This window comes from Bombus vosnesenskii, unplaced genomic scaffold (genome assembly GCF_011952255.1).
Source record: "Bombus vosnesenskii isolate JDL3184/JDL3185 unplaced genomic scaffold, Bvos_JDL3184-5_v1.1 scf7180000013267, whole genome shotgun sequence".
NCBI classification, from domain to species: domain Eukaryota; kingdom Metazoa; phylum Arthropoda; class Insecta; order Hymenoptera; family Apidae; genus Bombus; species Bombus vosnesenskii.
Window position 1 is genome coordinate 2,248,804 of NW_022882927.1, and position 27,316 is coordinate 2,276,119.

A 27,316-nucleotide genomic window follows, 5' to 3' on the forward strand; every position below is an offset into this window, starting at 1 on the left:
AAAATGTAAAGTAAGTGGCAATGAATTATCAATGTTTTCAAGAGATATTTAAAAACTATTATACATAAAAATATATTTTTTTACTTATTCGCTTAATTCTTGCCTTTCGGCTTTCGATGATTTCCAGTTTCCCCCCGTACATCATTTCTACGCCGTATATCAGTATGTACTATTTTTTTTATACTATAATTTATTATAATTATAATTATAATTTTTTATTATAATTTTTTTATTATAATTTTTTATACTAATTTATTTTTCTATTTTGTATCCCTAGTTTAATCTATCTTATGCTATATAATAAGAATATAGAATTTTTTTTTAGAAAGATACCGACATTTTCCATCTTTTCACTATAATCTGTCCTCTACAATAACTTTACAGCTTGTTTTGACAAGTTTTACGACGAATTTAGGATAAGTACCTGAGGTAATTAAACGACCACAGAGATTATTTGCTCCCCGATATTACCTGAGATAAAGCCAATATTTCTTGAGGAATTGTAAACGATAGATATCACAACGATGAGAAATAGTAGCTCCACGCAATTCTAGAATCTTTAAAACCGTCTATGATCGACAAATTTGCCCCAAATGTCGATGAATTGGAACAAAATCTGTGGATTTTCAAATTTTACCTCTCGGTTTACAGCCTCAATGTATTTTTTTTTTACCTTTCTTGCTTATTATTATATCGCTTTGTACCTTTACATACCGTGCAATACCAGTCGACCATAATGTCGAGGTACTGTATGTTTTTCGACAATATATCTTAAGGCACCTATTTTAATATTTTGTGGTCAAAGCTGTATTTCTTTAAACCGTATTTTTCCATTGTTTCACTATAACCTGTCCTCTACAATAACTTGACAGCTTGTTTTGACAAGTTTTACGACGAATTGAGGATAAGTACCTGAGGCAATTATACGACTCCTAGATTAACAGTACATCACAGAGATTATTTGCTTCCTAATAGACCTGAAATAAAGCTAATATTTCTTGACGAGTTGTAAACGATAGATTTCATAACTATAAGAAAGAGCAGTTCCTATCCAACACCTGTCGACCATAATGTCGAGGTACTTATTGGTTTTCGACAATATATCTTAAGGCATCTATTTTAATATCTTGTGGTAAAAGTTGTATTTATTAGAACCATACGCGCCTTATAAAGGATTCAAAATCTTCACAACCGATTTTACAATTAACATCAATTTAATTATCGATAATTAATCAATTATACATAATTAGTATATATCGATAAGTTATTCAATTAGCAGTTAAATTGATAACTGAAAATTCCTTAACAGTTTCCATTGTTAGAGTTTTCCAATAAATGTAAAGAGTAGATGTGCCGATACTTATGGCCGGAGTGTACCTCTTTCTCCATTTCGTCTTCCATGCTTCTCCTCTTTTCACCTTATCAGTCCTCCTCATTCCTTTTGCTCTTTACGCGTCGCGTTTCTTGTCGTCTATCCCGTTCCTGCTGCTTCCTCACTTCCCAGGGTGATTATTTTTTCTGACTTCCCTTCGTCTTCATCTATCCATCTAAAAGAGGGGACTTTTGATAGCTGTTAGCGAGGGGTTCGAGCAATTTTTATTCTCCTCTCCTCCTCTATATGTCTTCCTTTCTTTCTTTCGACTGCTTCTCGGCATATTGCGAATTTCGATCTCCTGTACAGTGCATCTGCGACGGCTGCATGTATCGGAAGAATAGCAAGAACGACCAGACTGTCTTCTACACCCTTCGGGATACCGAAGGAACAGATGATGATCTCGTTTAGGAAGCTGTAAAGCCGTCTTGTTCTCTAGAATGCTTTACGGTTACGAGGTCGTTATCATCGACACTCTTCTAATACATTCAGCTGTCTAATTTCTCATCAAAATCAGCATAGTCTTTCGCCTTTTTCGTATTTTTACGATTACATTACGATTATATCGGGTTATGAAATCAGTTCGAATCTCTTTACAAGAGTGTCAAAGATCGTTATTTCGAAACCAGGTCTATTTAAGCCTACTACGATTCCCGAACTATATTCGTTTTAAGTTTTTTTTTTTTAACAAAGAAAGAAGTTTTAATATTTCGAGAAAATCTTCAGGATAAAATTAAAACGAGAAATAACGCATATCGATCATTTTATAATTTTACTAAACTCAGGAAAATGGTTTAAGAAAATACGACCCACGGATAAAATCGATTAACAGAACGTAGGAAATTCCGAATTCTTCATATGCTTTGAACTGGAGGTTTTCATCTCCCTTATGAGAAATTTTATCTGTAACGTAATAAATCCTTAATTTAATAATCCTTAATTTTTTGCAGTAAGTGAAATCAATAGTTCCACAAATCCTTCGAATTGAAATTAGACTAACGAAACATCTGGTATTAAATTTCAGGTATATTTCGTTGCTTATTACCTTTGTATTAACCCTAGAACCTTCTGATATTTGAAACTTTGTATCCTACGATTCATGTACCGTTACACTTTCCTTCCCATAGTAAATTTCTATAAACTATATATTATTCTTATAAGATTTTATACATCATTTTATACAAATGTAAAAATATTTCTGTTACGTTCTTCAATAATGTTACGTTTATCCAATGTTTATATGTCTATCGATCATGTGCAATCTTCACGAAACATTTCGTGTCTTCTCCTCGTGAAAGGTTCGCGGAATGAACATAAGGTGCATATACGTCGTATACCTGTGTCGGTAGAGTAATGAGGTATCGCTCAAACGCAACTTACGACAGAATAACTTTTATATTTCCGTACTTATCAAATTATTTTACTTCCTATGTTACGCCTTCATTCGCAAAATCGAATTGATCGATGTACCGTACGATGTATAATAATATGTCAACGAATTTGATTAAAAATAAACAATCACAGCGTATACTCGAAAATAGAGAGAATCTTGAAAGTGTAAGGTCCTCCCGTCAGGTATTACGTAAATGGCTCCCCACGTTTTCGTGCCGATGTGTGTCGTTAATGGAACATCAATGGGACATCGTCACGATCATACGTTTGTGTAGAAATATACGTTTCACCCACCGTACACGTATCTTCGTGTATCTACACGTACACGATCGTATCTTGTACACGCATGCGTGCATACAGCACACGCTCGTTTGGAAAGTGTCTGTTACATGTACACACGTATATGCACTTAGCGGTGCACCATCAGGGTACCCATGGTTGGCACGTGCCAACCATCACAATGGATACGACCATCTGCACTCTTTCTTATAGAAAAATCAAAGTCGTAGGGAGCCAGGCGTTTGCCCGATTCCAAGTTCCCAGTTCCCTTCCAGTCCGTTATACGTTCGAACCGTTCGTTTCCCGCGGAAGACGGTTTCTGGACCAGTGACGAGTGTGTACTTACACGCGCACACAGCAAAGGAAAAACGTGATAAGTCTGGTTTTTTGATTTCGATGTTACGTTCAGAAACCATGTTAATCAACTGCATAAATCGAGAGGCGAAGAAAAATGACGATGTCGAAGACGATGCTGTTTTTTTGTAAATTTACCTTAAGGTTACGTCGTTATCTAGCTGCGTCATCTTCTCGCGACAAATGAACTTATAGAAGTAGGTCGTTTGTTTCTTGAGAGCTGGGTGTTAATCGTGTATCTAATGAAACGAAGAAATTAATAAAAAGCGGCGGGTATAGTATGATACAGTGTATGATACGAGCTCGTTCACGGGCCAATGCGGTTAACACCACTTGTTGAAATTTCGGAAACTCTTACGACGAAGCATTTGATCGACGCTTATCTCATATGTAATTTTATCAATCTCTCTCTACTTCTTCATTTGTGGAGTTAGCTGAAAAGCAAATAACTGCCTCGTATATAGCACTGGTATATTGATAAGAATTCAGGTTTTCATATCAGGTCTGTATACTTTTTAACGATTTTCCGCAAGTAAGCTATCTAAGTTGGATTAGAGATTGTCTCTAAAGCCGGTGTACGGGTATAACGTGTCGCGAGGATGGAGAAGGTGCACAATCAGCCAGCTGTACGCGAGGGGTGCCTTTGCAACCCCCGATATATGGCAAAGTAAGCAGCTGAGCTACCCCCATGGTCGCACTGTGCGTTACGCGCGTTCGATGCCCTATAGCGAATAATCTTCGCATTTATGACTGCTGGGAACAGACCGATGGATCGTTCGTTATATTCCTTCGGTCCCTTATTTGTTCACCCTCTTTTCGACTTCTCTCCTCCGCTTCATTTTTTTTTTCACTTCGTCTGTCTTTTAACTAACCTTCGTTTATTGCTTCAATACGTGATTACCACACCAAAGCGAGAAGTGTAAAGCGGTAACCACAACTTTGCAACCCAGACTTAAAGAAGTTAAAAGATTTATATTTTAGATTTTAAACGATTTTGATAATAAACGAGCAGATAAATAAATACGTAGTAAAAGATAACATAAATAAATTACCAGGAAATCTTTGTTATTAAAGATATACGTATATCTATATTAAATAGAAAAAAAGACAGCATTGTTAAAAAATGTGCAATAAAATGTGAAGCAGGAAGCACGAGATGGGTACCAATGGAATTTTATTAACGACAACGAGAGCAATGCGTAAATTAGCGTGGCGAAGTTACTACCTGCTGTCCCTGTTTATCCCTTTTCCCTATTTATCCCTATGGTTAAACAAGATAAGACATGCATATGTACGCGCAAACATACGTTTCGAACTTATTTGCGCGATTGAATCTTACGAACGCATACCAGGCGTGTCCGTGTGAAAATCTTTAAAGAATGCGAGGGTGGTATCGGAGATCAGGTGAAGCATTGTGATCGGCAGAATGAAAAAACGGACCGAGCTGTACCTGCTGAGAGCTGCATCCTTCGGAATGGTCGGTGCATCAGTCGACGGAAAGAGGAGCGTAGTAACAGACAGAGAGGAGAACAGGCCCTTTCAGTGCGAGCAGCAACTCCTACGGTCGGCAACCTTTTCCGGCCTGGTATCGAAAGTGAGCTAGCCAGTGAATGACCGAGTATACACATAGGCACGAGCGCGAGAAAGAAGGGAACATAAGCAGCGTAGATTTAAATGTTCCTTTTTTTCTTCTCCTTCTTCTTCTTCTTTATTCGTCTTCTCCTCCGTCTTATCCTTTTCCTTCCTCTTTCAATATAATATATATGTCGGTTTGATAACTCTAGATATGTTAAATAATTCCTTCGAGAATGCGATCTCTTCTATATTAAGTAACTTTGATAATCAGTGCCTTAGATACGGTCTTTAAAAGCTTTCGAACTGGAAACAAATATACAATGAATAAGAGAATTTTTACGTACATATTGCACGCGTTATATAAAACATTTTATAATTTCTAACACCGTAACGAGGCACGACCGTCATGGTTATATTGGTTAAATTAAAAATTTAAGATCAATCCGATAATATATATATATAGATGTATGTATAGACTTTGCAAATATGTAATTTACTGCAATCATAAGCTTACAATCATTAAAATATTAGGGTGGAACATGAATAATAATTTTAAACATATAATTGTGCTAAAAATAGAATATCATGTATTATTAATATAACGAGCAATTAACTGTTCACGTACGAGATACTCCGATAATCTTTATGGAGCGTATGCCTCTGATGAATATCTTGTAATTTCTATATACATTAACAGACTCGTACCAGATGTTACGAACGTAATCACGATACTCAAGTATCGTATGTATGAGATACAATTGTACCTCATTACAATATTAATGAAATTTCGAAATGTTTTCTGTAACACGCGCGATGTATTCATGGAAGCTTCCTATAAATATTCAGATACTTTCGTCAGCTACTGAAGACATAACATTTTTCAAAGCCAACGAGTAAGCGAACGTACGTGTGCGAAGAAACCTGAAGTTGCTAAGGTTTAAATAGTTAAAGAATTTTCTCAATAGACTTTTATTTCGAAACTAGATCGAAGTTTACAAAGTCGTAAGGGAACATATGCAGACGCAAGTGTGCTTCTATATATATATGTACATTTTATATAGATTTAGCGACTGGTAAATATCAGCGAACGATCGAGTAAACGAACAAACGGATGTAACGAAACACGGCGGCAAAGAGGCAGAAAAGGGCCCCCCATAGCGGTTACCCTAAAGAGTGGATTCCGCGTTCCGTTCTCCCTGTACGCCCTGAGAAGATTTAGGCGGGCCCTTTCCCAGTTACCGATTGGTCGGCCCTTTCCCCCCACCACACCAGGCTGCCACATATAAAGACAGACTTCCCGCCAGGCCAGTCAGATAGTACGCGACTTTGCGGGTTGCCGTGCGTTGATCCGAGTCGGCAGTCGGTGTAACGAGCGGCGGGTTACCGTTCGAGCTTTTACGTACCGTCGTTTCATTCTTTAATTCGATAAATACGGCCATTCTGTACTGTGATTTCCTGGCTCGCACAGTTCCTTTTCTTCTCGTTTGTTATCATCGACTGGTTTTAACTGTGACTTCGTGTTTCGTCATTGATCGCTATGTTCTGGCAAGATGTTAATAATTCGTGTGAAGTGTGGCAATATACAAGGTATATATCGTAATAACGCTAATTTTCTGCTTCCGAGCTATGTCGATTTTTCGTCTCTTTCGTCTCGTACTTTTCGTGTGAACGCGCGTGTGAATATGTGTCTGTAAATTCAGTGCAAATCCAGTGAAGTATATGTACATGGGGGAAATTTGTTTACATTGTATCTACGTGTTTTTGGAATCCAATATGTTCGTAAAGAATTCTTAGTAACATGCCCACAATTTCACCTATTAAAACTATATTAGGTCTTATCCTATGTCTTTTACGTATTATACGCTCTTATTGTACATGGATCAGTGATTTCTAAACTGCGAGAATAGATATACCGGTGAAATCAGTTTTGCGCGCTGCTAAGTGCATGTGGTGCTCGCGCGCAAGCGCATTCAGTTGGCGCGCTCTCGCTCTACCATATTTCCTCGTGTTGTACATATGTAAAGTATTCTGGCAGTAAGTTTTGTTAATGAAACGGCAATGTGCGAAGGACAGCGTGTTCTTTTGTATCGCTCAGCCTTGTAAATCGCGTAGAATTCTATTTTAACATTGTGTAACTGTGTTTAGGAAAGAAGAAACGCGATTAATTTCTAGGCAATTTATAGAAGTTAATCATTTATTCACAGTAGAATATTATTGCGTGTAAAACATGTCGATAATATCTGTGGCAATATTCCTAAAGATGTGTTCAATGAAATTCAAGGTGCGTGATTTTCTTCAGTTCGAGAAATCTTTTGTTCTTAATTATAACTTCCAAAATACGTATCTTTATCGGGACCTAATTATAGAGGTTAGGTTTATCATTGAACTGATATTGTATTTTCGTAATTGTATATACAATTGTGTCTGTGTGTAGAAACGTATGTAATAATTATTTCTTTTCTTTACAGCCTCTTCAAGGATGTATTTAACATTAGAGACACTTCGAACGGCTCAGTGAAACCTAAACCAAAAGTCCGCCGGCTAATTGGCATGGCTACGCGACGTCTTTCCAGTCCAGAGCCAGTCTCGCCATCTATAGACAAAGAAAATAACAGTCCGCATGGCACTAGCCCGCAAAAGGTATAGTTATCAATACATATGTTCTTGCATATTTCGACTTTTTTTTCCTTCAATTTTTTTTTTTTTTTTTTTTTTTTTGTTACCCTTATTAATTCTAACTAGTGCTCTTTCATTAAATTACGGACAAGCGTAAAACATCACCTTTTATATCGTCGCGTTAAGAAAAATATGCACCTGTTCCTACATTATTCGTGGCTATTTATCGCTCACTTTCAACATCTTGAATATATTTAAAATAGTTATCACATACGGGGGCGCGCGTCAAAATGACACTTCCGTTTCTGTTGTATTTTGAATCGAATTAAATCGAATCTAATCTGTCGATTAATCTAGACCCGGACTGAATTAATTTTCGTTATCTGTATTTTGAACAAGCGGCGTGTCACATTCTGAAGCGCCACACCGGGTCGGTCTTTAAAATTTTTTTACATGGTCAAACGATAAGCGTCAAAAGACAAAATTAATTCGACAGAGTGTGATAAATACTCTAGTCTAATTAATGTATTTTAATGTGTAATAGATCGTCGGTACAAAAAGGACCCGTCATCCTCTAGAAGATTGCGATCCGAATAGCCAAGATAGCGGATATGGAGCAAGCTTCATTGAGAAAGAGGAAAAATCGAGGCGAGATAGATTTCGATTTGCGGAGCCCCTGGCCGTTGCTCCACGTCGAATGTCTATCGAATCTCGGAGTCCGATGGAGTCGCCGGTACGATCATCGCCACACCGAGCGCGAATCGCACGATGTTCCCTCTTTCGAAGCATCTCATCCGGTTACGAGAGTATGGATGATGGGTTCAACGATCTGGTAGATACCGAGAATTTGGACGATGCGACGCAATTACCGAATGGTATCACCACTTTACTCTGCGGCAATATCGTCGGTGCCGAGATCGCGAATACATCAACGAATCCTGACTTAAGTAATCAGAGCACGCCCGAGCATTCACGTACCTACGGCGGTACAAGCGGAAGCTTCAGACGCTCATTGTCATTGCAATATGAAAAGGAAAATCAAAAGATCTCGTCGCTTTCGAAAGTACGTTCCTGTTTGTTTCGTTCTCCGAATGCGAACTCATCGACTAAGACTCTAGATTTCGACGACGGTAGCCCACTAGCGACGACTATACCCGTTGCACGACGTCGGCGAATCGATGAAATTACCGACGAGAACACCGACGCAGATACTTTCAATTTGCCGTTTGCTCGAGCTTCGAAGCGGCATGAACCACTGATGAACGAGAGCCCGAGACTAGTCAAGAGATCACGAAGATCCAACAACTTCTTTGAAGCCGTCAAAGATTGTAGCAGTGGTGAAGCCATGATGTTCGAGATGCCAAAGTGTAGGTCGTTACAGAAGAGCTTTTCTACGTCAGGAATAGAGACGGCAGCTGTAATAGAAACGATATCGACGAAAATGGAAATAGAGATGAAAATGGAAACGGACATAGAAATGGAGACAGAAACGGAAACCGGGACAGAGACAGAAGTGTCCTCGGAATTGGAAGCACACGCGCACATCAAATCTGCCATTCATCGCAGCGTCACCGATACCGATCTCACAGGAGATTTCAGCAAACCATGCGTCCTGCCATTAGCTGTTGGTCATCACGAAGATTTAAAATCGATTTCAGTCGATACCTTAGCCGCTTTAATACGTGGAGAATTTAACGATAGAATTAATTCGTTCGAAATCGTAGATTGCCGTTATCCGTACGAGTTCGATGCAGGTCACATTCAAGGTGCTCTAAATCTTTACAGTAAAGATCTCATCGAGCAATCCCTATTAGATCCACTGAAAAATACTCCTGAAATTGAACCAGATACGAGTAAAAGAAATATTCTAGTGTTTCATTGTGAATTTTCGTGGGAACGAGGTCCAAATCTCTCACGATTTCTACGAAGTTTGGATCGTCAACGTAACAAGGAATATTATCCCGCTCTCTATTATCCGGAAGTTTATTTGCTGCATGGCGGATATGAGCAATTCTACAGGGAACAGAAGGAATTGTGTTCGCCACAGGGTTATCGACCGATGAGCCATCCTGATCACCAAGCCGATCTCAGACAATTCCGAAGCAAAAGTAAAAGCTGGCAAGGTGAAAGATTAAGATTTAATGGTTGTGCAACGCGTAGTAATCTGAAACGTTTAGGTTTTTAGATAAATCTCCATTTTCCTCGTTATCGTTTCTGTCATTTACCTGACCTTCTCTGTTATCTCTCTCCTCTTTTCACTTTCCTTCTTATCTTTCTTTTACCATCTCTTTTCTTTTCTTTCCTCGTTCCTCTCGTCTTTATTCTGTTTTCCTATAATTAGCAATCGATACGCTCGAGATAGAGAATTTGCAGAAAATTGTATAAAGGTGCAAATTTAAAAGTTAAAATAATGACAAAGTGGAATAGGAAAAAGGAAAAGATTTTCCTTTTTGCGCGTGAAATTTGTACGATCGTTCCTACATATTACTGTAAATAATAGTAATTCCTTTAATTTGCGAATACGCTTAATTTTTTTTAGTTAATCAGTTATAAAGAGATGATATAAAGAGCATGTACACGCGTACGATAAAGGACAACGACAGCAAAAATATCAAGTTAATGCGAAGAAGGTCACATTACCAAAACAGTATTAATACGAAAATTGAAGTAAAACAGTCGTAGAATAAAATTGTATCGTAATACTCTCGGATAGGATTCTCATTCATACCCATTCGATATCGTATTTTCATCAGATTTGCACGATCTTGAAATGTTTTCGCATAAAAACTGATTGCAAACATCGTCGTTGTTCCCTGATATTCTTGTTCGCCAAAGTTTAGCGCATATGTGTACACCAGTGTAAAGAAATTATGTTTAAGTGGGTTACATTGACTAAAGAAGGGTGTAGAGCAATTGTTTATGAAGAAATGAATATATCTTTAAATGTGCAAGCTTGTACGAATGTTGTATATGGATAGTTTATGTTGTATGACGTACGTATGATGTGTATACATGTACATAACGCATGTGCGCGTATGCGTATATGTAGGAAGATATGTAGAAAAATCAAATGTCTCCATTTAGTCTGTGTATAGTGCATTATTTCATTATAATATAGCATTAAAATAATTTTGTTTCTGCATTTATGTTTCTTTATTTGAAATTCGTATTTTATAATGCAAATATCCGAACACCTGATGCAATTCGATCAAAAGGTCGATATCTTTGTTATATTTTTAAAATTATTAAAGATTTTCATTTGAAATATAATGTACATGTTTGCAATAATTCATCAGATACGTTAATATTCTAATAAATATTCAATAATTAAAAAAATGTGTTGTCAATACCTGAATTCCGATAGATGGCGTGTATTACAGCGATGTTTACCAAAATGATTTCGTGCGCGTGATTGGTTAGCGCTACAGGCTTCTGCAATGTACTACATATATAACGCGTATGCCGATCTATATAGAGCAAACGTTGGCAAAAGGAGGGGACGATAAGGACAAGAATCGACTACAGTGTGCCGGTTTCTGAGATTGTTACAAAGTCAGTTGTATTTGTAGCTTCCTTAATATTCTTTCTTTAAAGTTTTTTATCTATGAATTAAAGTCCGTGTTGGGTGTCATGCTGCTTTCAATTAACGCAAGTAATATCTATTAGAAAAATTGATCAAAGCGTGTCGCATTACTCTCCTCCCAATGTAGCACGTAATAATTAGTGTCGTAGAATACGCGATCTTTTCTTTTTTTCACCTTACTTCGTTTGTGTTTTTCTTTTTTTATTGTATGTTTTGTTTTCTTTGCGAGTTAATAAGAGATTATCGATTATATGCAAAAACGGTTGCTCAGTATCGGTCAAATTGTTTGTACGAATTGCCTATTGACCATTTGCGATAACCTTGCTGTATTTTTGGTTTGGTTACGATTGCGAAGAATGGATTATTTCTTAGTTTCGTAGTCTGTCGTCTGTTATTACTTGGTGTACTTTCAGCTTCATTAATTGCAAGGAAACCTCTCGTTGAAATTGGAACTCGTCTTTTGTCTTCCATGGCTCAAGCGTTGCAAACTCATGGTGTCGTACCCGACGTTATAGACAAGGTCCCACAAAATGTACTACAGGTCACTTATCCAAATAACCTTGCCATTGAAATTGGCAAAGTGTTGACTCCGACACAGGTGAAAGATCCACCTTCTGTTAAGTGGGATGGCGATGCAAGTGTTTTCTATACCCTTTGTATGACTGGTACGTATTGAAAGAATATTGAAATTTTTATAGTAATTACACTGCAGGTTTTAATGTAATGTCATATTTTTGTTAACACAACTAAAGAAATGGTATCTATGTAAAAATTTCTTCCTGCCGTTAAATGTTATAATTAGACTGCAGATTTTTATCCAGTCATAGGACATTTGACAACGTAAAATTGCATAGGTTGCACATATAATAGTAGTTTTTAATTAACAGTTAGATTAATTTATTATATTTTCCTTCCAGATCCAGATGCACCAAGCCGCAAAGAACCAAAGTTTCGTGAATGGCACCACTGGTTGGTAGGAAACATTCCTGGTTCTGACGTTTCCAAAGGTGAAGTACTCTCTCAGTACATCGGTTCAGGTCCACCAGAAGGCACCGGACTTCATCGCTATGTGTTCCTTTTGTATAAGCAGCCTCAAAAGCTTACATTCGACGAACCTCGTCTGACTAATCGCAGTGGGGATAATCGAGCAAATTTTTCTATTAAAAAATTTGCTGCAAAATACAAACTGGGAGACCCTATTGCTGGAAACATGTACCAGGCAGAATTTGACGATTATGTTCCACTTTTATATAAACAATTGGGAGGTTAAGTACATAGCATGGATAGAATATGAGGGATATGAAACCTGGTATATAGATATTGGAGATTGGTGCGCAGATATTTTGTATGAAATTTGATATTAAACGCTCATTCATGTAGTACAAGTCCTTTTACATTGTGTAATGTAACACCTGTACACAATGAACAAAAATAAATAAAGTTATAACGTATCATCGTAATATTCGATCCACCAGCACATTTGTTCCATCAACTATGTAATATATATATTGTATTATCTAATACTTAAGATCATTGATTTAATAGAACGATTAGCGTTTTTCTACTTTCCTCTTTAGAGGATTTTGAAAAGGAAAGAAGTTGTGAGGAAAGGAGCGCCAAGTAGCAAATAAGAGGACGCGAACATTCGCGAAAAGAGGGGGAGAATCATGGTCGTTCGACGCCAAATGAAAAGAAAAGTTAAATGCAATAGGAATTCTTGTCAGGTTATAAGCTAGGAAAGGGGTGGGGGACGTAGTCCGTAGGATAAAACGTTTCTACAGAGTCGAGCGTGTGTAGTCTGTCGAGGCTAAGTGCAACAGAACGAGATAAAGATGAAGTATTCCATGATAATAGGTACGTGTATATCTTTAATTAAAATCGAATCGCAAATACAACTATGTACCTAATTTCACTATTTTCGGATCGTTGTGTGTTAAATATGAGATACAAAATAAATTGCAGGAATTCTTGTCTGCGGTATCCATATTATCACCGGTACAGATACTCGTACAAAATTTGAGGAAGCACAAATCGTACCCGATATACTAGACACGGCACCAACAGAGAAGATCGAGGTGTAGTTTTTTTTGAATAATTGCACTTAACGTTAGTGTGAGTCTGGGAGTGCAAATGCAAGCGTATCGTAAGGAGAAAGCTGAATCTAGTTGGCATAGATGCGTGTGTTTGAATAGTTTAAAAGATGAAAAGTATCAAATAAATTATTTGATATAACTAAATGATATTATTTAGTTATTTCATTTAATATTTATCTTATGGCAATAACGTGTATGGATCTGAGTTAGGTCAAGTACGGAGACAAAGTGATCGATTTTGGAAATGAGTTAACTCCCACGGAGACGCAAACGATTCCAGAGATTCATTACAAGCACGAAGGGGGAGTACTTTACACGCTTGTAATGACAGGTAAGTCAGCAGAGTGTAAACTCGTACAGTGCAAATTTGTTTGGAGGCTAGAGACGATTCAAGTTAATTATGGAGAAGAACGCGACCTTATATACATTACCTTATCCTTGTGAAACTTTCGAGGCGTGCAACTCGCGACAACTTTCACCGAGTCGACGCGAACAAACCTGTTTCTTTCGTTCACTGTTTCTTCTTTGCCATGGCTCTTGATCGATCGATGATTCGATGCCTCATAATTTGGTGCTCGTTAAAGCCATTACTAATGAAGATTCCGACGTTCTTTCATGCGCAGATCCTGACGTACCGACTAGGAAGGGATACAATCGAGAATTTCGACATTGGTTGGTCGGAAATATTCCAGAAGAAAATGTCGCGAAAGGAGAGGTACTAGCGGAATATGTTGGTCCAGCGCCGCCAAAAGGTAGCGGTAAACATCGATATGTCTTTCTCGTTTACAAGCAGAATCAAGGATCCATTACATTCGACGAGAGAAGGCTGAGCAACAGGTAAAGTCGAGCGTGCATAGTAAATATGTAATAGCTTGCGTGCTTTTTAATCCTTTGTGGTCGTATTGAGCATTAATATAGACACCATGGTGATCAGAATTAATTTTCGTAGAACGGACGCTAATAGTACGATCAAAGGAATGTCTGAAGACTGAAGTTCGTAATCACCAGTTTCGATTTCACGGTGCACTGACCTAAATTGTGAGATCTTGTTATCTCATTAAGGATCAAAGTTGCGTTAACGTAACGTTCTATTTGCAATTATTTTAATCAATTTACGTTATCGAATCTTGTCTTTTTAATTGTATAACTACGAAAGAAAATATCAAGGATTGTAGCAAAATATCGCTTATTATCTTTCTCGGTGCTATTTTTTTGCACTTAAATTCTACAATCTTACATAATTTCAAGAAGTTATAGTACGTATAATAAATTATGTACAATAAAGTACGTGTTATGATAAACTATTGCTTGATCCTTAATGGGTTAAAAATCTTGTATATTTCCAAAGCATGTGGCAGTATAACGTACAGTCTGACTGGTTCTTCGTTTTGATGGCTGAGAGCAGATATACGACCCCAAAGAACTAATTGCTTTCTATTAATTACCAGCTAATAACGCGTTATTGGCAAGCGATAAATCGCGAATTACCGGTTGATACGAATTTCAGGGATGGTCCTCAACGAAGGCGATTCAACATAAAGAAGTTCGCAGAGAAATACAACTTGGAAGGACCAATAGCAGGAAACTTTATGTGGGTGGAGTACGACGATAACGTGCCGACATACGCGAAACTTTTAGGATTATAAGACAGACGATTTTGAGTCGTGCACCCGGCTTACGAAGGATATTCTTTTCATTGATATTTATAGGTGATGGTACGAAACAATTAATTGCCTGTACAAATACGACTGCCGACCAACCGAGGTACGATATACTCGATTTACAATGAGCGAAATAAGATAATAAACGTTTGAAGAAGATAATAGATACGAGAAAATCGGTCGATTCGTTTATTTTCGTTGATTCTCGTTACAAATATAAAACGTATCCTATGTAAATTTCGCGACTCGTGGATGGCTTTGGTTCGCTCTCGGAGTCACTCCAAGTTCAAAAGTCTGGGTCGTCTCGAGCGGGGAGTATCGTCAGTCTAACGTTGTTCGCTACCTTACTGGAAGCAATTTATAGACAGACAACGACCATTTGTTTTTGTTACCCATTTATCGTTAATCATCATTGGGTACGATGACTAGAATACGTGATAAGCGTGTTTCTCTGGGACTTCGGCGACCGGTCGAGACGCAAATTCGTTAAGGAGCTGAGTCGCTAAGCGCGAGATGTGCTTCCGCCGACTGAATCGGTTGCTAGGTTTAGCACGAATATAAAGATAAGTACGCCGCTAGGGATGCCGCGCGATCTGATAGCAGACCGTGGGATCGATACAATAATTCGTCGACGCGAAGGAACTTGTTAAACGAGCATCTTCCACGAGAGACGAAACTGGATGAGTCAGGACGAGGCGGGAACGAAACGGGCTGAGCGGGATGCGACTTTTTGGACAACGGGACAAAGAACGAGGCAGGTAGAGAAATAGAGAAGGGTTTGCGAAGAAAAAAGAAGAAATTGAAAGGATATTTCGATGTCGTTCGTTCGAGAGTTTGGTCTCAAGGTAAAACGAGATCCGGATAAACGGTAATGTTCCAACAAAGCCGATGATCCCGTGTGTCGCCCCATCCGCCGTTGCCCTTCCTGAGCTTCGTCTTTTTCGCAGTGCCAGCTACAGTAAGCGTCAGTTGAGTAGGAAAAAGATGGTCTCGGGCAGCCTTTAGGACGTTTTGAACCTTTGCTATCACAGCGGTCGATTCGCAATTGGTTTTCTTGTGATGGACTCCGCTGGTATTGGTAACATTCATAGATCATCGATTTAACGATCATAAAAGTATTTCGCTACAGGGAGATACGACGTGTGGAAAGACAGAGGTGGTATATTTCCTATAATCGTTAGGTATCCGTTGGAATACGATAGGAGGCATAAAGGAGGCATAAGTTTAAAGGAGGAGGCAAAAAGGAGAGTAGGAAAGAAAGAATTATTCCGACTCACCATTCTCCGATGTGAAAAACTCTGGGCGCCCGCATCATCATCGTGATTAAACCGGATTCTGTACGAGGCGCGATTCCGGGTCCTTTGCTCGGTGGCATACAGGTTTGCGCGATATGTTGAAGACTCCAGTCCCAATTGTAATCGTCGTACGAGCAGAACTGGGCGGCGCACTTTCTCAATTTGTTCCAAGTGACGCGATTAAACGCCATGCCCATGTTGTGTTTGCTCGAGATCCAAGGAATCACTTCAGCCTGAATGAAATATCACGAGCGCGGTTCTTAAGATGCAACTACAGTATCGTAGCGAGGATAAAACGAAATAGGAAGATCGCGGGACGATCGGTGCGCGTGAGCGCGTGCGCGCACGCGCGTGCATGCTACTGTGTATTACATATACAACAGAGATCTCATACAACGCCACTTATTGTATACATAGAGCTCGTTAATCGCTGTCTAACAACGTCCAGCATTCTTTTCTCAGATTAACGAGTGTACCCTGAACGATTACTCGAAGCTTGCATTAGCATCATGCGCAATGGCGTGTTAAATCGTCGATCGCGAATCTATCGCAGGACGATCAAATTTCGGGAAAATCGGAGAAAATAACGCGTGCGTGCGCACGTGCGCGCCCGACTTCGTAGAGATAGGGGGAAGGATGGAGAGAATTGCACGCATAACGAGGGTCGTCGAAAGATGTCGGCAACCTTTTGATAATGATTGTAGAGTTCGGGTAGGAGTTGGAAAGCCCATGCGGAGGCAGATTGCACGATCTGTGCGTTGCGTGCGATTGGTAGGATGGCGGCAGCGCCAGTGTTGTTAACGCTGTTGTTTTTGCTGTTGCTCGCCCCAGTAGGAGTACTATTGCTGCTACTGCCGCTGCCGCTCCCACTGCCGCTGTTGCTGCTGCTGCTGCTGCTGCTGCTGCTTGGGATTCCGTTGATTCTTCCGTTGTCACTGGTACCGATGACGTCTTCGGCTTTAGCCGACTGTTGCCTCGCCGATGCTTCCGATCTTTTTAATCCACGCAGTAGCTCCTTTTGCAGGGCGCTGTTGACGCCAAGGAACTAACGGACGAGGCGTGCGTGAAACATCGACACACAGATATTCATACTGAAATCGAGCTGATGATTCGATACGACGATAATTCGGTATGCACCCATCGTCCAACGATTCTTACGCGGTCTCGCGACACATTCTTTATTTATTCGGATCGACTCGAATTTGCCTACCTCTCGCGCCCTAACTTTTCGTTCCTTCGTTCCTTTTATCTATCCCTACTCTTAGCTAACTCTCCTTCCCTTCTTTGTCTCTTAATAATAAGCACGACTTGTCGCAAACGCGGCGGTAAGAAGAGGAGAGCGGAGGAAAGAGGAGAGCGAAGACAGGGAGAGACACAGAGAGAGAGAGTGCAGCTGTTAAGTCAAACAACCAACACAATAGAATGAAACAGAGGCCACACGGGAAAATATTGTACGTTTAATGTTTGTTGATTTTCTGCTTTGTATGTCATCTTGATGACTGAACAAAACTATTTTAAATATGAAACTGTTAAAGAAGGGAATAACCTGATGGATTCGAAAGTGGATGATAAGCTCACAATGCCTCGCGAGAAATCTTTCAAATTCTCAAGATAATAGCAGCAACGCGTATCCATCTGATCCTATGATCAAATGCAGAGCTAACTTGCACGTGATATTAGTCGACTGTGAGTTGAATTTTGAAACGATTGCACGAAAAGCAGACAGTGTCGCTTATATGCGTTCATTCACCTGTGGCCTTCGAATCGAGCGAGAAATCAGTTGAAACGAGAGATCACAGCGATCGAGTAGCGAGGAATATGGATGGTCGAAGCAAGTAAGAGATCGCGCAAGCTAACGGTTCGCGAAGCACGATTTTTCGATTGCATGTCTGGTTAGGGAAGGAGGTGTCGAGTTCGCGCACCGAACGAGTAAAGCGATTAGAGTGGTTAGAACGATTTGAGCAATTAGAGCGATCAGAGCGGTTAGAGCGATCGGAGCGATTAGTGCGACGCGTGTGAATCTCTCACCTTTCGACTGAAATCGGCAAAATAATTGTAGGTTTTGAGATAGGTGCCCAGGGACAGGACGTTGCATCTTTTGCAGCTATGTTTACAGGTACGTTCCATCAGTCGGAGAACGTGTAGGAAATCTTCGGCGACGTAGTGATCTTCCTCGAGGAAAAGAACTATGCCGGTGTGATTTCTCGTGATCGATAATTGATCGAACACGCGGTTCGCTTTCCACCACCAGTGATGCTTCGTCTGCGTGAATTTGGCTTCTCTGTAGTGTCCGTAGAGGTCCGGATGCTTTGCGTTGATACAGCCGAGATTCAGAGCTCTGTGGAGTTGCGAGTTATAGCGGCGAACATGTGCGGAAGAAAACGTACACCATCGCTCAAAGGTCTTGGGACAGTTCTTATTATATTGGCTCAAATTTGGAAAAGATTAAAAATTCATTATGAATAATAATGGTACGAAGAAATAACATTTACGCGGTAAAGAAATTACGCGTTACTAATATATTAACGATTTTATCAGCAATTTGAAATTCATAATCTGCACCGATTAACGCAAAATTTTGTCAAAAGAAGGAGACGTCCTAACGTCTTTGAGCGAGAGCGTGTAGGTTCGTCGAGGATCGTGTTCGAGGTAGACAAAGACAGGATTTTCTATAAGTGCCAGACCGCGAAATTTTTATTTTAATTCTAATTTTAAATTCTACCCTTTGTATCTATAGTATTACATACTCGAAATATTCGCGAAAACTGGACTTTCGTAATTTTTATTCCCTCGTTGTCTTTGTTCTCCCTCGTTCAGTTTCAAATGATCAGCGATTGTTACAATATAGACAAACTATTACGCTACGTTAAAAAAACTGTCTGTAATTATAGAACGAAATTTAATGGATAAGTGAAGTAATCATTTCCTTGTAAAGGAAGATAGAAACTGATCTAAAGAAGATGACGCATCTGACCTACAAGAACCTGACGCAGGTGCGTGCATAGAGAATGTAGCGACGACAGTTAGTGACTCTTAGCGCTTTATTTTACGACCTCATTGCATTGTTTCCATTTACAATTCTCTCCTTTATTCTAACAGGCGCACGAGCGTTCAAAAATTACTACTAAGAAAACAGAAGCACGTTTCTTCGTTGCATCGGTACAAACGCGTCTACCGCATGCAGCAATAATATGTAAAAGTTTTTGCAATCAGGTAAACATTTTACTATACTCTTCAAACTGCTCTAAGTTCTTTTCCAAATCTCTTGGAATATAAAGCGAACGATTTATCCGATCAAAAACTGTTTCAGTCCGTTATATACCAGATAGCGATCGCACAATGGCCCCCCATAATCCAACGTTCGTTAAAAATCCCGCCTTAAGAACACTACGGTCGACGCATTCGATAAAGAAGAGGATTACTCACTGTTCTTTGCGAATGTTTCGAGGGCAATCGTTCGGATCTTCGCCGGGAAACGTTCGAGGATGAGTCTGTATGCTGTGAGGGTAAAATATTTGCACGACACGACAGAAGTCGACACTTTGCACGAGATAGTTGATGTCCGGATGCCAAACGTCGTGGCTAAAGACCAGAAGGGTTTGCTCGATCCCTTTCGCTTGAGCCAACGACACGATCAGGTGTCTGAGGTAGGTGAGCCGTGTGTGCACTTGAATCACTATTACGGGAGCGTCGTTAGCCAAAGGACCGAAAGACTCTTCGTTGTACACTCTTTGCTCGGCGTTCGCCCTTTCTATGTTTCGACGAATCTCCGCTATTTCGAACTCGGTTAACGTTTCCGTGCTCGCGTTCGTTAACGTCGAGGAAGAACCATTTCGACGATCTTTCAGAAACCTGGAAGAACAACTCTTTTTCTTTCTTTCTTTATCCCTCTTTGCCAAACAACGTCTTACTTATCTTTGTTTTTCTCTCGTTTGTCTTTTTGTTTTTTTTATTATTTTCGCACGTATTATCGTACGTACTGGCGACGAGGATTTTTCTTGAAAATGGTGAAAAGGCGTATTTGCACGGCCTGATTTACCTATGTAATTCTTGCGGTACGAGGGAGAACAGCGTCTCGTTCGACGAGGCCTGTCCAGAGGAATCTCGGCCGGTCAGGCTGATCACGTGAAATTGAAGCCAGAGGAACGTCGCCAGGAAGACGAAGACGAGCATCCTCAGGAAAGTTCCGCGTGCCGATCTCACCGTTCCCAGAAACGCCACTCCTGCAAGTACCGTGTTATTCCGCAGTCTCGCTAATCAACGGCGTTAACGAAGCAGCATGCGTGTACTATCGTTTAAAAATATTTGAAAGTTCGCTTATCCTTGACAACACGTTTAATCGCAAAGTTACGAATATACGTTAGATTGCAAAGGTTTTACTCGTTGGAATCATCGTGGCTATGTGCAATGGCATATAACGTTTTCTTCTTATTTTTATCATTAAAAATGTAAAACGGATATTAGATTGATTTTTAAATGTCAGATTTCCGAGTTCGTTGCAAAGGTATGCGATGATAAATTTGACATTTGCGATCGTTAAATCTCGTGCAATTACACTTTGTGTAATAAGCTCTTCGGCTTCGATATCCTTAGTATCCGAATGATAAATCACGGTAAACAAGATCCAGTGCAAGCAGTTTAATGTAAATCGTATGCAAATAGTAATTGTAAGATCGATGTAATAAGCGGCAAATGTAGTAAATAGCAGTTTATATCGATAAATATTATTATTAGACGTCCAACGAACCGTCGATCTGTTGATCGCATAAAAAGCTAATAAATTCTAATTCGAATCATTAATACGACGTTACTTCGAACAAATTTAAATGCTCTTGTCACTAATCAATCAGAGCGGCAGGATAATCTTCGAACCGGCGATGGTACTCATATTTTTTCTTGTATTCGACGAAGAATAGGATAGTCTCTCTTACCTCTCATTCTGGCATTTCTACGCGTCCGTTCTGCAACAGTATAACACAGTTAATAGACTAAATCGTCGTTTCTCACGTCTGTTGTATCGTTTAACGAGCGAAATAAATTTGTATGCGAGTTTCATTTCTTTAGTTACTCTAACAGAGAATAAGAGAAATTGCATAAAAATCGGCGACGATCGTGCAAGAACATCGTTAAACGATACGACGAATGTAAGAATTTCGATCTAATTAATTAGCATTGAAAATAAAGTAAAGTTAATTAGTGCGTACATAAATAGGGTTCGAATACTTTTCGTAGCCACTGTATTTGATAGGAGGTAAATCACCGTCTTACCTCGTATCAGAGAAAAGGCGCGACGGATGGTCCCTCATTTCGACGAAATCTGCGAAAAAAGAAACGAATACGAGCGCTGATAAAAACGAGTAGCATCTCTTGCATATATTTATACTTGTATCTCTTCTCGTATTTCGCCGAGATCGCGATTTCGACCGCGGCTACGACCACGACAACAACCACGACTACGATCGCGAGAACCACGATACGAAGGGATGAATTTGTCCATTTGTCGTTTGAGCTATCGGTAGGCGTATGTCGGCCCGCCCAAAAGAAAAAAAAGAAATCGTGTCAGGGGGCGTGAACGATTAGCATTGGAATCTCAGTTGCTATCGGTCACTGGAAATTACTGTTTAACAGATCTTCTTTCACACGGAGATACGTGTATCGCGATACACGCGGAGATACGCGTCCGAGATTAAAACGTAGAACACGCGATACGCACTTATTTGGTATAACAGCTGGATGTCGATCGTTCGTTTCTTCGTTAAAAATATCTTCTCGCGTGAAATACGCGTTCTCGAACGAAGATCCTCTTTGGAGAATCGAACGAGATCGAGGCTTTGCTTTCTTCTTCGTACGCCGAGTCCCTCGCAAGTCGAACCGTTCGACTTTATTTCTCATCGATATTCGGTATTCGATGCTGAGAACAGGAAAAGATTTACTTGGGCCAGCTCGTTTATCGAAAAATGACGGAAACGATAGGAAAGTAAACTTAAAAAACAGCGTGCGTTTGCAACATCATCGACTTCTCTCCGACGTTTTCGAATTCACGTGAGTCGATCGATACAGCTTCTGAATAGTTCATACGCCTATCGTGGTATGACGCGTATAATGGATATTTAATGACGCATAGAAACCTTTATGCAGCGACTCCCGTGAGATAAGGTATCGTGATACTAATTTTGTGCATCCAGTCGTCGGACTGGCGACTCTTCCTACGAAGACAAAACATAGGAAAGAGTGGTTTTATTCGCGCCACAGTTATAACACTCAGTCCGTACGGTTCTCTCTTATCGTTCTGTCAGCCGCTGTCTTGATATATCGTTACGCGTATTTCTATCACTCTTGATTATTATATCGTGCGCTGTATCGGCCAGAAATTCTTGGAACGAGAGGCAATAAGGTGGAAACAACCGAAGAATTTCCCGAAGTCGTTCGCGATTTCCTTAAATAATACGGGGAAGGCATCGCTCTCTCCTCGCGCCTTCGGTATTGTTCTTCTATTCTCGTATCATATACCGTCGTGTACGAGCCCAAAACTTTTCTCGTCCCTCTTTCAGATCCTTTATCCGATAACGAAAGAAGAGGAGGCTTCGATCTCATCCGCTTTTCCAAAGAGGGTGTTGGTCCGAAAATGTGTATTTGCCGCAGCGACCTCGCTCAGTTTCCATTCGTTCGTCGAGAATATCTATTCAAACGTCTATTAGAATGCTAACTCTAATACCTATTAGAATGGAATATCTATTTTTGACGAAGAAACAAATAACATCCACCTACCCTATTACATATTTATAGGAGCGTGCCGTGTCGCGTATCTTCCTGTCTTTCTTCCTGCATTTTAATCCTGTTCGCTTATTTCATACACCACGTATTTCCGATACACGCGTCTCTGCGTGGAAAAGCTATAATTCGCAGAGATATCGAGCACACTTGGACCAATCTGGCGGTATCGTATCGTCGACTTGGTTGTTCGTCGCTTGACAGCTATACCTGTTGTCAATTCCAATTATTATCAATTGCTATATAATAATAATAATTATAATAATAATAATAATAATAATAAGAGTAATAATAGCAATAACAGTAATAACAAGAGGAAAAAAAACTAATGGCGTTTCGAACGCACGAATCTCTCAATCGAGTTACTCGAGTATCCCTATTCGACCTTCTGTCTTTTTTCTCTTCCTTCGCTTCTCTTCCCTCTTCTTCTTCTTCTTCCTTCGCTTCGAATGTTCGCGTATCGGTTGCTTCCGGCGATCGACACCGGTTCGCGATCCGTTTCACCGAACGTCATGGAAGTAACAGAGGAGAACGCGTTTTCTCGTGTTCGGCCGACCCGTCGACAATTTCTTTCTGCCGCTTTTTCTTCTTTTCGTGGCGGCGCATACGAAAGACGATGCTTCGGCATTAACTTTATTTTTAGTACGGCACGCGGACTTATAGAAAGTTGGAAGGGGAGTGCGAAGGAGGAAGTGGAGAAGGAGAAGGAGAAGGAGAAGGAACACAGAGGAGGAAGGAGGCTCGATGGAGAAGGAGATGGAAAACGAGGAAGAGAAGAAAGAGAAGTGGAAGGTGCGAGAGGGGCAGGGGCAGCGAGTTAGTTGCATTAACAGTGAATGATGCCAATCAAAAACGTACCGAATGTCTGGGCAGCTTATGCGATCGGCCTTGATCGACGATTACCATAGATTATCGTCTAATCGGCGTGCCTTGTGATTTAGTTACGCGACTGAAACGATTCCAACTATTAAAGCGCAACGTTATAACGCGACGTAAAGCAACAACACGCACTTTCCATTGTATTTGGCTGCGCTCTTCTATGCCCTCGGACACTGTCGTCGTGTTATTCCGATAACTTTGATCGTGCTCGGCGTCAGATCGAATATATTTAACGCGATCGAAGGAGGAGAAAGAGGAGGTGCACCCAAGTGCCTTCGTAAATGCAATGACGAATCGCATCGCTCGACTGTTAATCAGTTGCATGGATCGTCGATCGTAGATCGAAGTTCTCTAGAGCTGCGCGCGTCTCTAGCGATACATAAATATCAAGTTCGTCCTCGAATATGCCGCTACGGCAAGCGAGACACGAGCTCGGCCGAGTCAATTTTCTCTTTTTGAATCCGAGTTCGATCCACGTGTGCCAACAAGAAATATAGGAAAACGAGCGAGAAGTTCCGTCGTAGCGTGGACGTTGCGTCGAATATCGAACCGTGTTAGGACGAAAGAGTACTTTCAACCACGACTACGACCACGACAGTGACGACAAGCGAACACGAATACGACGCTAGGCACCTGGGTCTCCCTGTAGGGAAGGCGAGTAGTTTTCCGTAGATGAGCATCGAGTGGCTCGATATCCCATTTTGCCTGGTGCCTGGCCAATGTAGGTCAGCTGAGTTGGCTGGTTGACGCGAAACAATGCGGATATCCGTGAGCTAAGTTAACAGCGATATCCTCTTCTTGCGAAGCAGCGAAATGACGCAAAGGGGGAAAGAGGAAAGCGGTAGGACACTCGACACAGAAGCAGCGCAGCGATAAAACGCTCGAACCTTGCCGTTTTCTTTTCGCCCCTTCGCGTTTGCTTCCATCGCGTCTCTGTTTTCGTCCCTGCCTATCGTCTCGGACGTCTCACCTCTGCACCGCGGTCTCTCCCCTTTGCTGCCGCGTTTCGTCTCTCCATCCCATTCCGTCTCTCGCGCTTCTCTCTCTCCCTTTCGCGTTCCTCCTGTATTCGTCTTTTCAGATTGGAATCTCGAAACGAAGGTCGAAGCCTCGTGCACGTCCGACAGCTCGACGCTCCAGCCACCGTCGAGATTCTGCCACTTTCCGCCACTTTTTACCCTCGGCGAGATCGAGAGTTCCCGTGGTCGCTGGCTCATCCGCCAGACGACTATCGTCGTCTCGTTCACTGTCGCGTGGTTGGCAGAAAAATCACGATACGCGAACGCTCGCGTGCAGGGTATATACGCGCGCGAGAGAACGAAGATACGCGAGCCGCTAACGAACACGCCCGCACGCTCCGTTACGTTTTCTGCGACGGTTAATTCGCTCGACGCGCAAATGCAAACGACTGAACTCGAGACGGTCACGCGTCGCTTTCAAGGTAAACCGGAAAACTCTGTTTCTCGCGCTGCCGTGCAGTTTCTTAACTGCCGTCGTTTTTCTTATTACGCGGACGGAGGGAGGCGCACATGCGGAGAAGAAGAATACAGGTAATGGTAGGAAAGGAGGATGAGAAGGCGCGAAGTATGGAAAAGCGTGAAACGGAACGGCGAAAACGACATAGCGGCTCGTGAAACGACGGTGTTACAGGGCGGATAGGGAGTAAGTAGAGTAGGCAATTGGCCGGATAGAAGGTCGGCAAAGCCAGAAAGGGTGGCGAATGACGCGAAACCTCGTGCAGAAACAAAGAGAATGGAAGGGGTTTTATGCGCGCTTACGCGCATATACACGTAGAAAAGGAAAGCGAGAAGGAGAGAGAGGAGGAGGAGAAACACCAAGGGAGAGAGAGAAAAGCAGCGGGGTTGGCGAAATATCGATCAGAGTGGCAGGTCCGGGACAAAAGCTCGGGCTCGGGCACGAGCTTGAGGTCGGCAGCCATCGTCCGCAAAGGGGAATGTCGCTTTCTTGCGCGTATTAGCACGCTTGCCGGCATCCTACGTTGCCTCCTATTTTCTTCTACTTACGTAGGTCCACCGTCTGGAAAAGTTGCCCCAGGATCGGCGTATAAATCTCACGACCGCACGAGACTCGCGTTCCAACCGATCACGTATCGACGAGCCTGTCGGGATAGATCGCGAGAAAAGCGAGGCGGGAGAACCAGCGGCGAGTCATCGCGATCTGTCGCAGTATTCGGTTTGTTTCCACGCACCACTCCAATTTCCCTTTTCCTCGCGTCTTCCTCCCTTCCTTTCGTCCTTCCTTTCTTTCCTTCGCGTAGATTCCCGTCACCGTTCGCGCGACTTTCGCTCGAAACTGCGATCGCATCGACTTCCTAGAAGAGGAGAGCGAGCGCGCGGCCGCGCGATCGCGACCCCACCCACCCTACGCTTTGCCTTTCCTTCCCGTCTGCACCACCGCTTTACACCGTCGCCCTCGTTCCACGCGGCCACGTCCACACGGGGTTGCGATTTCTAGCCACAGCCGATCGATCTTTTCCGTCCTGCCATCCCTCGACGACAACGGACGTCGTCGCTCCGGCGCCACTGCTCTCTTGCGCATAGACGCCTACGTCGATAAACTACGACCCACGTTTATCCTTTCTCCACGGGTAAAACGCTCTTGCTCGCTTTTCTCGCCGCGGAGCCACTCGCATCTACGATCTCTGCTTTCTCTTCCTTTCGATTTCCACGAGCTTCTTGGTATTCCTTCCTGGCCACGTGGCTACCTGTTACCGTGTCCTTCCATCCTCGATCGTCGAGTCGCACGACTTACTCCAGGCTCTGTACGACAAATATTTGGCGGATTCGATAAATTACGTTAACAGCGATTGGATCGTTTAGTCGAAGATAGCGTCGCGAGTATCTGATGGACAACAGCGTAGAGCGTCAAAGTCGACGCGCGTCGTGACGGAATATCAAGAAGGCGATCGATCCTCGACGATATACGGAATGTCGATTAAGTAGAGAATCGTCTGAGGAATTTGCGAATGCGCGTGTGCCTGAATCGCGCCTCTATGTCGCGCATTCTAAATAAATAATAATTATGGAAGATCGGCAGAGCTTGCGTAACAGTAGCCTCGACTTTCGTCATTCCTATAAACTGTTTTGTATTACGCGATAGAAGCTGGTTTATCCGAACAGGCTGAGGGACGATCGAGTAGTTCTAGTAACAAAGATTCGTTGGATGGATATTCTCTTCGGTTCTTTTTATTAGTTTAAACATTAGGACTGAAGCGTCACGATTTTAATTGCTCTTCTTCTTGAACACGTAGAATTTCTTTTGAATCGATATAAATATTGTGTAAATAAATAAATATCGTAACATTGTATAAAGATTTTTTAGATAGATATTCTCTTTAGTGCTTTTTATTAGTTCGAACATTAGGATCCAAACGTGACGATTTTAATTGTTCTCTTTTCGAACACGTAGAATTTCTTTTGAATCAA

General features: G+C 41.3%; 4 protein-coding genes across 15 annotated transcripts in view; 3 read left to right on the top strand and 1 right to left on the bottom strand.

The window, feature by feature from the left end:
- The window catches only part of LOC117230743 (M-phase inducer phosphatase 1-like), a 29,887-nt gene extending 19,159 nt beyond the window's left edge, over nucleotides 1-10,728 (top strand). Inside the window, exons 1-3 of one of the 3 annotated variants that reach the window (XM_033488473.1) lie at nucleotides 6,392-6,559; nucleotides 7,441-7,612; nucleotides 8,133-10,728. In XM_033488473.1, coding sequence (XP_033344364.1) covers nucleotides 6,510-6,559; nucleotides 7,441-7,612; nucleotides 8,133-9,773 — 1,863 coding nt within the window. In that variant the 5' untranslated portion in view covers nucleotides 6,392-6,509 and the 3' untranslated portion in view covers nucleotides 9,774-10,728. Of the gene's footprint in view, nucleotides 1-6,391; nucleotides 6,560-6,806; nucleotides 7,254-7,440; nucleotides 7,613-8,132 lie in introns of those variants that run through there. The other 2 variants (XM_033488474.1, XM_033488472.1) reach the window with 2 other exon arrangements.
- Nucleotides 10,729-11,034: 306 nt separating this feature from the next.
- Nucleotides 11,035-12,588, top strand: LOC117230745 (protein D2-like). Of its 2 annotated transcripts, none has more exons than XM_033488486.1 (3): nucleotides 11,035-11,140; nucleotides 11,585-11,836; nucleotides 12,089-12,588. In XM_033488486.1, exons 2-3 carry the CDS (start codon nucleotides 11,641-11,643, stop codon nucleotides 12,439-12,441), a joined length of 549 nt encoding a protein of 182 aa, XP_033344377.1. In that variant the 5' UTR covers nucleotides 11,035-11,140; nucleotides 11,585-11,640; the 3' UTR covers nucleotides 12,442-12,588. The 2 variants fall into 2 exon arrangements, with proteins under 2 accessions (XP_033344377.1, XP_033344376.1); XM_033488485.1 differs by having other exon boundaries at nucleotides 11,068-11,240.
- A 190-nt stretch (nucleotides 12,589-12,778) lies between these two features.
- Nucleotides 12,779-15,399, top strand: LOC117230746 (protein D2-like). The gene is made up of 5 exons (XM_033488487.1): nucleotides 12,779-13,025; nucleotides 13,134-13,246; nucleotides 13,475-13,595; nucleotides 13,888-14,101; nucleotides 14,772-15,399. The coding sequence occupies exons 1-5, from the start codon at nucleotides 13,004-13,006 to the stop codon at nucleotides 14,908-14,910; spliced, it is 609 nt and encodes a 202-aa protein (XP_033344378.1). The 5' UTR covers nucleotides 12,779-13,003; the 3' UTR covers nucleotides 14,911-15,399.
- On the bottom strand, nucleotides 15,099-26,257 carry LOC117230744 (alpha-1,6-mannosyl-glycoprotein 2-beta-N-acetylglucosaminyltransferase). 9 transcript variants are annotated; one of them, XM_033488478.1, is made up of 10 exons: nucleotides 25,895-26,257; nucleotides 22,989-23,201; nucleotides 21,489-21,537; nucleotides 21,152-21,181; nucleotides 20,260-20,443; nucleotides 19,647-20,072; nucleotides 18,249-18,558; nucleotides 16,906-17,265; nucleotides 16,203-16,453; nucleotides 15,099-15,994 (listed from the first exon to the last, which is right to left on the bottom strand). In XM_033488478.1, the coding sequence occupies exons 4-10, from the start codon at nucleotides 21,156-21,158 to the stop codon at nucleotides 15,766-15,768; spliced, it is 1,767 nt and encodes a 588-aa protein (XP_033344369.1). In that variant the 5' UTR covers nucleotides 21,159-21,181; nucleotides 21,489-21,537; nucleotides 22,989-23,201; nucleotides 25,895-26,257; the 3' UTR covers nucleotides 15,099-15,765. The 9 variants fall into 9 exon arrangements, with proteins under 9 accessions (XP_033344369.1, XP_033344367.1, XP_033344372.1 ...); XM_033488476.1 differs by lacking the exon at nucleotides 25,895-26,257 and adding an exon at nucleotides 23,850-24,388; XM_033488481.1 differs by lacking the exon at nucleotides 25,895-26,257 and adding an exon at nucleotides 23,850-24,388 and having other exon boundaries at nucleotides 21,425-21,537.
- Nucleotides 26,258-27,316: the final 1,059 nt, after the last annotated feature.